Below are 13400 nucleotides of genomic sequence, written 5' to 3'. Positions count from 1 at the left end.
ATGTTTTTCATCTCAATCATTGTATATTCCTCTTGGTTTTGCTGAAAAAAATTGAAGGGTAAATTTTAGTTCACCGAAGTCCGACATAGATGGGAAGGGGATGTTTGATGTTTATTTTTGTAAAGGAAATTAATTGGGTGTGGTTGGCAGAGTTGAGACTTGAAGTTCCTATTCTAGATAAGGAAAACATCCCTTAGTGAAGAATTCTCAGATTGATTATGGTATATTCCTGCCCCTAACCTTGCAAAATAACTTCAGGCTCCCTCCTCCAAGGGAAATGGTTAGGAAAAAATTAGGCAACTGTGCTTAAGAGGATTTGCAGACAAAAAGCTCATACTGAAAGATGAGCACACCGGACACACCTCATTCTCTTGATTAGCTGAACCAGTTCAACTTGTTACCCAGTGAGTGGTTAGTAGATCTAGACAAGTGTAGGAAATTGGAGAGTGGGGATCCCAAAAGTTGAAAGTGTGAAGTCAGAGGCCAGGTGTTTATAATGTTGCTTCTTAGTTTGTCTTGTTTGTAAGTACAAGCAAGAAGTTGAGCTCCCAAATAAAATATTTTAGGAATAGTGTTTCTTAAGTGACTCCAAATGTCAGTACATCTACAAAGAAATAAATGAAACCTAGTGGGTAATAAATCAATCAGACTGAGCAATAAGTAGCACCTGGGGATAGAAATTCCCCACAGAGGAGAAAAATGACATCACAGAAGAGAATACTTAGTAAAATTTATTTTAAAAAAAAGAAAAAGGAAAACAATAATTTATGCCCTTGGCAAAATAAAAGATCTTTTCAATATAAATGTTTCTTAGAAAACATATGAAAAGATAATATAACATATATATCAATAAATCAATATCAATGTTACAGCAAAAGTAATAATAATTCTATAACAGTGACGAGTGAAGAAAATTCTGGCCCTTACACAGCAGCGTTCCTGGAAGGTCCTCTGATTCCTCCTTTTTTTAGTACAGATGTGCCGCCATTTTAAGAAAGCCTGATACACATATATCTACATTTAGAAACTCTATCAATTAAATTTCTTTGTATCACAAAATAATTCTCTACCAAAAAAAAAAAAAATCAACGAAAAGTTTCTGTAAGTGATCCTTCAAATTGGCAAGCTTTCCTAATGTGTTTAGAAGTAACCAAATACATGTGTCCCCAACTTCTTTCATCATAGCATTATTGCATACAGTGATGTATACCTGAAGTGAGCCGGTAACAGAGTTGGGCTTCAGACCTGATTGAAGAGAATGTGTTCTTACTTAGAGTAAGAGGAAATGGTTGGGGGCACAACTTCCCTCAATCTTTTGATTCTCTAATCCTGAGTTCTTAATTTTCCTGTCTCTACCGTTTCCTTGGTGACTTTGTTCACCTGGTACTCTCAAGCTAAAAGGAGGAAGTCATATGGGAGGATGGATTGATGGAAGTCATAGGGGTGGATTAATGAATTAGTGAGTCACTCCAGCAGAGCAGAGTGCGATGAAATCTGGGGTTCAGAGTGTGTGTGTGGATACAGCTGGGGGAAAGCTGGAGCAATTCTGAGCCCTTGTCGTGGTATTTGTGAGGCCCCTCTCCCAGCAGGGGCACCTGAGGAGCAGCAGGGCTCAGTCCCGCTCTCCCCAGCCCGATGGGACACACACTCAGGAGAATGGACTGCGTCCTATTTGTCACATTCCTCCGGGCTCCCTTCAGCACAATGGTAGTGCTGGTCACAGAACTCCTGGATCCGGCTACAGGCCTCCAGCATCATCACTTCGGGGATTGTGATTACCACTCGGAAGAAATTTGGGTACTCGAAGCACTGCAAAAACAAAAGCCTGTTATTCTCAGAGCAATTGAATCAGGGACTGGACCACCCTAATATGGCCAGGGCCCTAATCAGCACAAAGCAGTGATGCCATTTACCCAAGGCTATCATTTCACTCAATTCCCACCACTGGACTGCTAAGCCGGTAACTGAGTTAATTTATCTTAAAAGGAATTTGTGGAACAAGCTTGATTTCCTCTCACCTAGAATGTTCAACCACAATTTTTCTTCCTGGATGGGGGAGAAACAAATTTTAAATAGAGGTCATGAGACCCATCAGTTTGAATCTTTTCGAAAGAGAATACAGTAGTCCCTCGGTATCCATGGAGGGTTGGTTCCAGAACCTTTGAGAGTGCCAAAATCCGAGGATGCTCAAGTCCCATGTATAAAATGGCAAAGTATTTGCATAATCTACATACGTCTTCCTGTGTACTTTACATCATCTCTAGGTTACTTATAATACCTAATACAATGTAAATGCTATGCAAATAGTTGCCAGTCTGCAGCAAATTCAAGTTTTGGAACTTTCTGGGATTTTTTTTCCCCTCATATTTTTCCATCCACAGTTGGTTGAATCCGTGGATGAGGAACCTGAGTATATGAAGGCCGACAGTATGCTTTGTTGGGGGAGAGAAAGTCAGGCTAAAGACCAGCTCAGGGAGAGTTCCTGAGACTCTAGAAACCGTTGAGAGTGTCCTGAGAGACGTAAGCACTCACTGTTGCCGGGAGGCAGTGGACGGATTGCTCAGCAACTAACTGCTCAGTGAATTCCACATCATTCTCAAATTCTGGGAAATGTTCCATCTCAATTCCAACCTATACCAATAACAGGGAGATGCAAATTTATCAGGAGGGAAAACAGGCCAACTCCCTATGCCACAAATTAAGGTAGGGACTGCTCTAAAAAACATCTTGGAACTCCACTACTGATAACTAAGAGTTCTTGCTCTTATGAACTCACAGAATTTTTCATAGGGAAGAGAGGATGTATTTATATTGTTTTAGTTTACTGAAGGGTTCCTTCTTGGATGCTGATAAATGAAAGCTGGAAATAGGATGCCAGTGTTTCTCAAAAAAGGCACTATTGGGACTTCCCTGGTGGCGCAGTGGTTAAGAATCAACCTGCCAAAGCAGGGGACATGGGTTCGAGCCCTAGTCCGGGAAGATCCTACATGCCGCGGAGCAATTAAGCCCGTGTGCCACAACTACTGAGCCTGTGCTCTAGAGCCTGCGAGCCACAACTACTGAAGCCCGCACGCCTGGAGCCCATGCTCCGCAACAAGAGAAGCCTCCGCAATGAGAAGCCCGCGCACCACAAGGAAGAGTAGCCCCGCCCACCGCAACTGGAGAAAAAGCCCGCACGTAGCAACGAAGACCCAACGCAGCCAAAATTACATTAATTAATTAATTATTTTTTAAAAGGCACTATAATCATTATGGGCCAGGCTATTCTTGATTGCATGGAACTACCCTGCCCATTGAAAAATATTTAGCATCCCTGGCCCACAAAATGCCAATAGCACCCCACACAGTCTTTCTGAAAACAAACAAAATTCCTATATATCCCCAAACATTCCTAGGGAACCAGATCTCTCCTAGGTGAGAATTACAGTAGTGTGGAAAGCCTCTTATTTGTGTCTTATGTCATCCCTGTATCTACATATAAAATGAGTCTCTGTATGAAGAATTAAGTCATTTTAAGAGTTTTTTTCTTTTTCTTCTTTTTTCTTTTTTTTAGCACTGAGGTTAAACCACATCGATGGGACAATTCAGAACAAGGCAGTTCCTAAACTGACTGCCTCAGGAGCCCATGTGGTTGTCTTCGTGAGCCCTGCAGACTGGCTTCCCCCACCACCACCAACTGCCTGCCACCCACATACTCACCATGAGGTACATGGCCCCAGAAGGGCGGATGGGCCGGAGTCCAGGGATGGCAGCCAATGCCCCATAGCAGAGATCCGCATTGGACTACGAGAGGAGACAGAGACATCAAGAATGAAAAGTTAAGCAAAAGAAAAACCAAGTCATTAAAAGGAGAGCCCACATCAAAGGCAGGGAACCTAAGTTTGCCCTCCTGGCATAAGGGGTAACAAGATAAAAACTCTGCCACTTGAAGCTTTTGGCCAGGAGCAGGGTGGATTGCCAGAAGTTAGAGAAATGTATGGGTAGATATTTACACTGATGCCACCTCCTGGCTTGGAAGCCCCATAATGGAGCATTGCTCCAGAAATGAGGACCCATTATTTCAAATTCCACTGGTGGCATTCCTTGACTCCCAAAGTGGAAAGTCATGGGCTGCCCTTACCTTGAGGAAGCTTAGAGTGTTGTGGTAGAACTCTTGAGGGGTGCGATGCAGGATGCTTTTCAGAGCTCCCTGGACAAGGGTGCAGGGTCCCAGGATCCGCTGACTCAGCTTCACCAGCCCATCTCGGATCTAAAAAGCCCCCCAGCAAACACATTATTTAGCCTTTCTTAGGCATCCCCACTGTGGAGATCCTTGTTCTGCCAATTCTATCAAGTTTTTAATCTCTGGAGAAGTGATGGTGCCTAGTGTCATTCTTAGATCAGACCACCTAGGTTTGTAGCCCAGCTCTGCCGTGCACTGGCTGTGTGACTCTGGGCAAATAATACAACCTCTCTGTGTCTCATATTTCTTACCTGTGAAATGGAGGTAATACTAATACTGGCCTCACAGGGTTGTTAGGAGAATTAAATTGAAATAAAGTACATAAAGCTCTGGCACATTGTAATCCCACAAACAATATTAGGTATCATTACTGCTATTGTTTCCTTTTTTGTGGTACTAAAATTAGAGGTGGATGGAACTTCCTCACCAAGACAGAAAAACTGAGTTTTGGAGAGGAATAACTAGTACTGTCTTTATCCAGTGTCTTTCCAGGCATACGGAACTACAGGGCCAAAAAGAAAGAAAAAAACTCCTTACCTCCTTACCACTGTGCATGCAAAGTAAATAAATAAATATTTAGAAAAATATATGTCTATAATCACCCCTAAATTAGACATACGATTTCACCACATTGCTCTCACCTCATTGCCAAAAATATCTCTTCGGTCATGGATGAGAATCCAGCCCATCCTCCAGCCGGGAACCAGCCAGCGCTTGGCCAGCCCTCCACAGGACAGGATGGGGACGTTGCTGCTGAGGGTGGCTAGAGGTTCAAATTTGGAATCTGAAAACACCTGAGGAGAAGAGGTGCTTGTTACCGTTGTCTTCTGGTTTATTTTCCTCTGAATCCCATGCCTTGCAAAATTTTCCTTATATCACTAGGGACAGGGTCTCAGATTTACGGGCTCATTCCTACCCTGAAGCATGATTGGGATCTCAAGAGGCTTCAGAGGGGACACCCAAATACATTTAACCCAGTATCTAGGCTAGATTAAGGAAGCCTAAAATGAGGAAACTGACCCCAGCCCAGTAATAGGTATAACCCTTGGCTCTAGGGAATGAATGACCGTTGGAATTACAGATTTCACAATAAGGTATGCGTCCATAATCCCTTAGGTGAAATTCCTGGGCTCAAGTGTGTTGCAAAATGTAGAACTGTTTGGATTTTAGACAGGTTAGCACAGGTACCATATATTATATAACAGTCGCAGGGCAATCGGGGACAGCACTCCTAATCAAGCACAGTAACTGTTCCGCCCCTTTCCTTACACTCTTATACAGATCCATAGGTGAGATACACAAAGATTTACAAATAGCTTTATATCAAGCACAGTAACTGTTCCGCCCCTTTCCTTACACTCTTATACAGATCCATAGGTGAGATACACAAAGATTTACAAATAGCTTTATATCAAGCACAGTAACTGTTCCGCCCCTTTCCTTACACTCTTATACAGATCCATAGGTGAGATACACAAAGATTTACAAATAGCTTTATATCAGGCCAAGTCAGGTTTTGCCACCAAATGAATTCCAAAAATCTTCAGATTTGTATAGCTTTTTGGATCTTGGAAAACTGGCTAAGGGCTGGTTATCTGTATATCTGTTTAGAGCGCAGGGATACTACTGATTAGTGCTGTACTGAAATGATTAGGATTTGCTTCTGATTATTCTAGGTGCCACATCTAAAGGTGCCATGAGATAATTTGGGATTGAGAATATGGCAGTGATGCATCCTACCCAAGACTCACCATGTCTCCATAGATCTCATCAGCTAAGATGGGGACACACTGCCTTGCAGCCACTGCAAATAAGAGAAACATGCTGAAATCATTTCTAATGTGAATTGCCTTAGCATTTAATATTTACCTGGGCTTACTATACTTTGCACTTCATGTTTGTATGTTTCATCTTCCTCTTTAAGAACTATAAACTCTTCTTATACTCTTCCAGGGTACAGAGCCTAAATTTGCTCTTTAATTAACTAGATATTTCAAACCCTCTCTTCCACATGATGGGAGTGGTGAAGAGGCAAGTATTTCCTCTTTTTCTCCTTCTTTCAGGAATTCCTACCTTTCCAGGGGCACACCACTCACTAGAGACCCCAGTGGAGCCCTCCCACCTCCATCCTAGGCTTGGAACTTAGTGAAGGACTCCTTTCTCGTTCCATGAAACACCTGAAGGATTCCATCCCCATCTTCTCCCCTGTCAAGTGAAGTCTGCTGGACTCACCTGCCAAAATTTTCTGGAGATGACTTCTACTGAACACTGACCCACAAGGGTTTGATGGATTATTGACAACGAGACAAGCTGTCTTTTCATCAATCAGAGATTCCAGTTGTTTCAGGTCAATTTCCCAAAACTTCTCTGGCTGGGGAGGAAAAAACGGGGAGACTAAGATGATTCTGAAAAATGTAGGACTGCTCACTTCACTCAAAGATATAATGTAAATAACAAAATGTGTCTGTGGCCTCGACCACCCACTTCCAGATCTTTCTCTGCTAAGATAATGGTCATATATTTTTATGAAGTAGTAATTGAGCTCTTGTGTCTAAAATTTAAAAGTCATTTACCAATAAATTGTAGGGTTTGACCTCGATTCCCATAGATTCCGCCAGAGTCCTGTAGAGAGAGAAGCCAGGTCTGGGAACTAGGATGTTTTGCCCTGGGTTGGCCAGCACAGCTAAACAAAGTTCAATAGCCTGACTGCAGCCACTTGTTAGAATGACATCCTGTAAAGAACAGAAAAGTTTCATTTTGTTAGGGGTTCCAACAGCAACAGGAGAAAGGTTATCAGATGAATGAGAGGGAAGCAAAAAAAACCTTATTTTTACAAACTCTATGTAAAGTAGTGGGGACTGTACAAAGCCAAAATTGAAAGAAGTGAATATGTTTACGTATGTGCATATCTAAAAGTTGTTGAAAATGTTGGCCACTTAAGAGAAATAAATCACTTAAAAAAGGACGGGTTGGTTGTGACTCAGCAGACCTCCACGAGAGATCATTATGACCTTGGACTTTTTCACCTGGTTATTTATTTACTTTTGACCAGAGATTTGAAACCTGACACTCTTCTGAAAGACAGATATAGGGCACCTCTTAATGTTAAGAAATATTGACCCCCACCCAGTGGACAACAGAGCAGAGGGTAACATTTAAACTTGGCCCCGCCATCAATCCAGTATGCCGTGGAAGCTCTATCTTCCCATCTAAGTGACCTTAAGGGCAGTGAAGGAAGCTACAGATTCATAAAAGACCTACTGGTAAAATGAAAAATTTCAATTATTTGATGTTTATGAATTATTGTTTTTCAATGATCTTTTGCAGAGAAGCAAAATATAGGGTGACCTCTGAGTCCTTTAAGCCTCCTTGAGACAGACACTATACGAGTTGTATGCAACGTTATTATCCTACTATAATGACATTAAATATAATCACTGATTAGTGGCCTCCCCGTATGAAAAGTCCTCGAATTGCCAAAGGGAAATTATCCTTAGTTTTTGTTCCACTTGAAACCCTTATTCCTCGTGGAACAGAAACAAGGAAAAGGGTAGAGTTTGCCCAATACTGTTCCCAAGCTGGTTCCTTGTCTAGGGCTCACCTTAGCTTCCAGGGGTGCCTCGGGACAGTGGTAATAAGAAGCAACCTCCTCCCGACTCGATAAGTAGCCTGAGAGAAAAGAGCAGAATGAGGAAGCTGGAAGTTTTCATTCCACAACTGACAGCTTTGCCCTTACGTCAACAGGGCTTCGAGGCTACCTTCTGCCCCAGCTCAGAGCACATACGATTTAGTTTAGCTCTCTGTCACTATAGATAAAGGAGATTAACTTTATATCTTACAATTTTATAATGAGCACAAATATATAAATAATAACAAAAAGAGTTCCCCAAACTATAAAATACTCTGCAGCATCTTGGTTACTGTGATATGTTTTATTTTATTTTAGATTATTTAATCTAAAATTTAGATTAAATAATCTAAAATAGGATTAGATTAGTTAGGATTTAGATTATTCCTAAATCCCTTCCAGGTATTTTTTATATATATATATATATATATATATATATATATATTTCTTTTTTTTTTTTTTTTGCGGTACGCGGGCCTCTCACCGTTGTGGCTTCTCTCGTTGCGGAGCACAGGCTCCGGACGCGCAGGCTCAGTGGCCATGGCCCACGGGCCCAGCCGCTCCGCGTCATGTGGGATCTTCCCGGACCGGGGCACGAACCCGTGTCCCCTGCATCGGCAGGCGGACTCTCAACCACTGCGCCACCAGGGAAGCCCCAGGTATTATATTTTTTGAAAACTTGTAATTAGTGAATTCATTACCTTGGGTCCATTTTAACTTTTTCACATTGTACTGTATACCTATTAGTATTTTTCCTTTTAACTTATATTGATGGACTTCCCTGGTGGCAGAGTGGTTGAGAGTCCACCTGCCAGTGCAGGGGACATGGGTTCAAGTCCTGGTCTGCGAGGATCCCACGTGCCACAGAGCAACCGGCCCATGCGCCACAACTGCTGAGCCTGTGCTCTGGGGCTTGCAAGCCACAGCTGCTGAGCCCATGTGCCACAACTGCTGAGGCCCTGTGCCTGGAGCCCATGCTCCACAGCGGGGGGAGGGGGGCCACCGCGGTGAGGAGTGGCCCCCGCTCGCCGCAACTGGAGAAAGCCCGTGAGCAGCAAGGAAGACCCAACACAGCCAGAAATAAATAATATAAATTAAAATAAATTTTAAAAATTATATTGAAATTAAAATTTTTTTCTTTTAAATTATATTCTCATACAATAGTTCCAAATGTTGGTTTACAAGCTTGAAGTATAGACAGTTTCATACAAATTATTATGTTTTACAAAATTGCTCTCCAGAAAGATTGTCTTCAGTTACCAAGACTAGAGGCAGTATTTCCTAATGTTTGTTAAATTAATAGGTAGAGATAGGTCTCTTGATGTTATACAAATTAGCACTTCCTTAATTACTAATAAAGAAGAGTATTTTCTAGATATATGTTATTATCTGTGTTTCCTTTGGCATGAAGTGTTCATATCCTTTGCATTTTGTCAAATGGAGACTTGGTTTTGGGTTTTCAGGTTAAGTCAGTTTCCTAATACTTTGGATATAAAAGTCATTATAAACTTTTAAAACATTTTATTGAAGTATAGTTGATTTACAATGTTATGTTAATTTCTGCTGTACAGCAAAGTGATTTAAGTTATACATATATACATCCTTTTTCATATTCTTTTCCATTATGTATAAACTTTTTTTACAACTTAACTTTTGGTCTTATTTTGTTTTGATTTTTATTTATGAAACTTCATAAAATGTAAATAATCAACCTAAAAATCACATCCCTGATATCTCTTTAAAGTGTTTTTACAATTCTAGTTTAGCATGAAACTGGAGTTTTATTCTGCATTAAGAATATGTTTCTAGGGGGCTTCCCTGGTGGCGCAGTGGTTGAGAGTCTGCCTGCTGATGCAGGGGACACGGGTTCGTGTCCCGGTCCAGGAGGATCCCACATGCCGCGGAGCGGCTAGGCCCGTGAGCCATGGCTGCTGAGCCTGCACGTCCGGAGCCTGTGCTCCGCAACCAGAGAGGCCACAACAGTGAGAGGCCCGCGTACCGCAAAAAAAAAAAAAAAAAAGAATATGTTTCTATGCGCACATATACACAGCGGGGAAATGTGCGACACCGAAACAAAGTCAAGGAATCACTTATTTTACCAAAATGTTTAGGGTAGAAATGTTTAATAGATGGAGAGAGTTAAACCTAAACCTAAGAATAATTTCTTTCTGTCCTGAACAAACCTTCTATCCTCCAGTAGGTCAGCTCATTCTTTGCTGTTCTTGGTTTTATTGGTTTTGTTTTTTGTTTTTGCCTTGAAACAAGTACAATTACATTGAGAGTGTGATTAGGACCATAATTAAATTAAACCTTGAATGTGTAGAGAAGGAGAAATAAGGCCAAGAAGCTATTTACACAGGGCAGTAATTAAATTAATTTAGGAGCTAGAGGGCTTTGTAAAGAAGCAGGTGCAGCCACACTCAAGGCCTCCGTTTAGAATTAGCGATGATAGAATAGGAGTGTTATTTGAGAAATAAGTATGTAATGGGAACCTAGAGCAGGGAGGTGCCATAATGCCAGAGGAAGCCAGGAAAGAAATTAGACCTTGATGGCTTGAGGTTAAGTATGCTGAGACCCCTTTCCCCAAATCCAACAGCCATTTTATCTTAGCTTCTCCTTAGGAATTATGCATCAGGAAAGCAAAGAAGAATGCTAGAAATGTATTCCTATTAGAAGAGCACTAAAGATTTGGAAGCCACCAGATTAGAGTCTCAGGAGGAATTTACCAGTGGAGGGGGCATAGCCGTTATACTTCCCCGAGTCAAGGGCATCTTTTATTGCTTGGGTAACTTCAGGATCTGTAGGCAGGTTTCCAAACACAGTAGGGTCCCCTTTTCATGGGAAAAAAAAAAAAGAACCGCCGAGAGGTTATTCTTCCATGCCCAGTGCCCAGACCCACCCTCCACTTCCATCCTTTCCAACCAACCCATGAGGATGGGGGTGGGAGGAACACTGCCTGCCTCTCGGTCACGTGTCTCGAACTCACCAATTGACAGAGCAATCATGGTCTTGTTTGGATTTGGCTTCACCTTCATGCCGTCCACAATGGCCCGGATGGGATTGAAAGTTTTGTTGGACATGTCCGAGGGCTTCACGGACCATCTGGCCTTCCTGCCTTTCATTTTTCCCGGCACAGAGCTTCTCCCAGGGATGTTGACATGCACATCCAGCACTGAGGGGAGGTTGCCATTGTCGTGCAACTGAATCATGTATGGGTCCATCACTAACAAAGACTATGGGGAAAAAAAGTGGTCGCTGTGACACTAAGAACAGACATCATCCTGGGGGGGCTACAGTTGGACCAAAACATTGGAGTGATTTCACCAGACATCTCTTTCCAAACTCCTTTCTCATGTAAAGTAGCTTTGTTATGAATGTGGGGCGTTTTAAGACTTTTCCCTGAGATGGAAAATAAGCAAGAGCCCATTCTACAATATTAGCTGAGAGTGTTCCATCGAATACTTACCTACTGTGAGATTCGCTGTGAGCAACTGTAATCCCCATGAAAATTTAACCACGCTCTCAGTGAGACCAAGGAAAAATGACATGAGAACTGTTAAACAATGAAAGCATATGTGTTCCTTCCTTTCCATGCAAGTGTTCCTCCCTAACACTTCAACAGACTGTGTCTTGTCCTGTGCAAAGAAGAACCAGGGAGAACCATTCCACCTTGTTAGAAATTTAGTGTTAATATCGTCATTAGTAAAAATAAAGCCCTATTCCATAAGCATCCTACTGTCCTGTGGATAAAGAAGTCAATACACCACAAAGAAAAAAGTGCACACTCCAAACCACCGTCACCAGATTAGCTGAGGCTTGAGATTTTACCTTCTGGGTAAAGGAGAAGCAGCTTCCAAGTAGCCAAACCAGGAAGTCGTCTTAGTTCTTTGGCCAGTTACAGTGACAGTGAATTCAGATGCAACCTCTGACTCCTGAAATAGTCCCACAAATGGGCGTTGGGCCTGAAACGTTCATGCTATTGGTTCAGGTGAGAACTGAGCAGCCAGCCCTCCTCTTCCCTCCCCTCCCCACTTTTTGCTTCTTTTTACCTCTAACCCTGCCTCCACCTCCACCACCAAATCAGGAATTTGAACTGGCTCTGTGTTAACTCTTTCCGCGTACTTTGTGAGATGTTTGAAAGGACTGTCAGAGAGGTAGTTAGGATTACAGTTGGTAACTTTTGTTAAAACTTTTTTGTTACAAAACAACCTATTAAAATTTCAATAGTACAGAAACGTATAGAGTAAAAAGTGAGAGTCTTGCTATCTGTATGTTCCATTCTCACTCCCAGGGCCAAGCGGTGGTAATGATTTGGCCATTTCTATCCATTCACCAAGATGGATAGATGATAGTAGATCAATTGATCTACAGATGATAGATAGATAGATAGATGATAGATTAGATGACAGATACATAGTTACAGAATTTTATGTATTTTCAAAACACAGCTGAGATCATGCTCTACAACTTGTTGGGCAGCATACTTACTTACTTCCTACATCTTGGGCTCCTTTCCTTGTCAGTCCACAAAGTTCTACTCCAGCTGGAACATACTGCACAGTTAGAGTAAACTAAGGCTCCCTCCAAAAATATCTTAAAAGTACATGGTCTCCAAGGCAACCAAAACCTGTGCAATTGTGAATTCTCCTTCATTTTCCTGTTGTGGAGCTACTGGAAAAATAAGATGTCAGGTGAGATCTAAATAAAAAACTTTGCTAAGCAAGCACAGCAGAGATCTCAGCATTCCTGTGAGCCTATGAAAAGTACCACCCACCCAAGGGTTAAGAGGAGCCTCAGTGACCCCATGACTCAGATCCTATCTGTTTATTTATTGAGAGACAAAGAGTTGTTACATAAGCTCCATCTTCTCCAGCTGCTTATCGGTGATTTGAGTCTCCAGTGGGGTTGAATAACCTTTTATTTCTCTGGTCCTTCTATCTCTTAGTGCTTTGAAAGACTTACCTAATGCATTCTCTTCCCCACTCCAGTGAAGTGAGCATTTACCACTTCATCTCACCAGTGGAGAAGCAGAAGCACCAGGTAAGGGCAGGATGCCAGTCAGGTCAAAGAGAATTTAGGTTCTGAAGCTCTGAGCCCTGAGCTAGCTAATCCAGACTGCTCTGCTTCAAAAAGCTATGTCTACAACATCTAAAAAGACAGAAAAGGAAAGGCTTAAGTCAGCTCTGCTCTTTGGCACCCTATAGCAAAAGGTGAATGGCTTGTTTTACTAAATGCAGTGAAACACTGTACAGAAAGAAGTATACATCACAGGCTGGACGGACTGCCCTTGGTTAAGTTGCCAAGTGAGAACATGGTGTTATTTCCAAAGCACATAGATTTTGTCAAGACAGAAGACCACTCTTTCCTAAATGCTTTTATTCCACCACTGCCACCATTTAAAATATAACATGTAAAATATAACATGCATGTGCTGGAGAAAATCAAAAAAAATTAAAAGCATTTATAATCCACCACCACTCTTAATCCATTAGTCTTACTTTTCCCCCCCAAAGTTTGGATCTTGTTCTATATACATATTTTTTAAATTGA

The 13400-nt window shown here is 41.8% G+C and overlaps 1 protein-coding gene across 1 annotated transcript; it reads right to left on the bottom strand.

Annotated features, from left to right (window-relative positions):
- Positions 1-1015: 1015 nt before the first annotated feature.
- Positions 1016-11807, bottom strand: TAT (tyrosine aminotransferase). Its single transcript, XM_067718304.1, has 12 exons — positions 11679-11807; positions 10837-11083; positions 10577-10681; positions 7824-7891; positions 6796-6954; positions 6455-6593; positions 5974-6026; positions 4864-5016; positions 4121-4249; positions 3700-3783; positions 2533-2631; positions 1016-1809 (listed from the first exon to the last, which is right to left on the bottom strand). The coding sequence occupies exons 2-12, from the start codon at positions 11069-11071 to the stop codon at positions 1669-1671; spliced, it is 1365 nt and encodes a 454-aa protein (XP_067574405.1). The 5' UTR covers positions 11072-11083; positions 11679-11807; the 3' UTR covers positions 1016-1668.
- Positions 11808-13400: the final 1593 nt, after the last annotated feature.

The sequence above is a fragment of the Pseudorca crassidens genome, chromosome 20, assembly GCF_039906515.1.
Source record: "Pseudorca crassidens isolate mPseCra1 chromosome 20, mPseCra1.hap1, whole genome shotgun sequence".
NCBI classification, from domain to species: domain Eukaryota; kingdom Metazoa; phylum Chordata; class Mammalia; order Artiodactyla; family Delphinidae; genus Pseudorca; species Pseudorca crassidens.
The sequence above is the reverse complement of the archived record's forward strand: the minus strand, read 5'-3'. Positions and strand labels throughout refer to the sequence as shown.

Coding starts and splice junctions, on each gene's coding strand:
- TAT (XM_067718304.1), bottom strand. CDS start 11,071: ATGGACCCATACATGATTCAGTTGCACGACAATGGCAACCTCCCCTCA. Junction 6,594..6,795: donor TCAAACCCTACAATTTATTG/GTAAATGACTTT, acceptor TTTCCTCCCCAG/CCAGAGAAGTTTTGGGAAAT. Junction 5,017..5,973: donor ATGAGATCTATGGAGACATG/GTGAGTCTTGGG, acceptor TCTTCTCCTCAG/GTGTTTTCAGATTCCAAATT.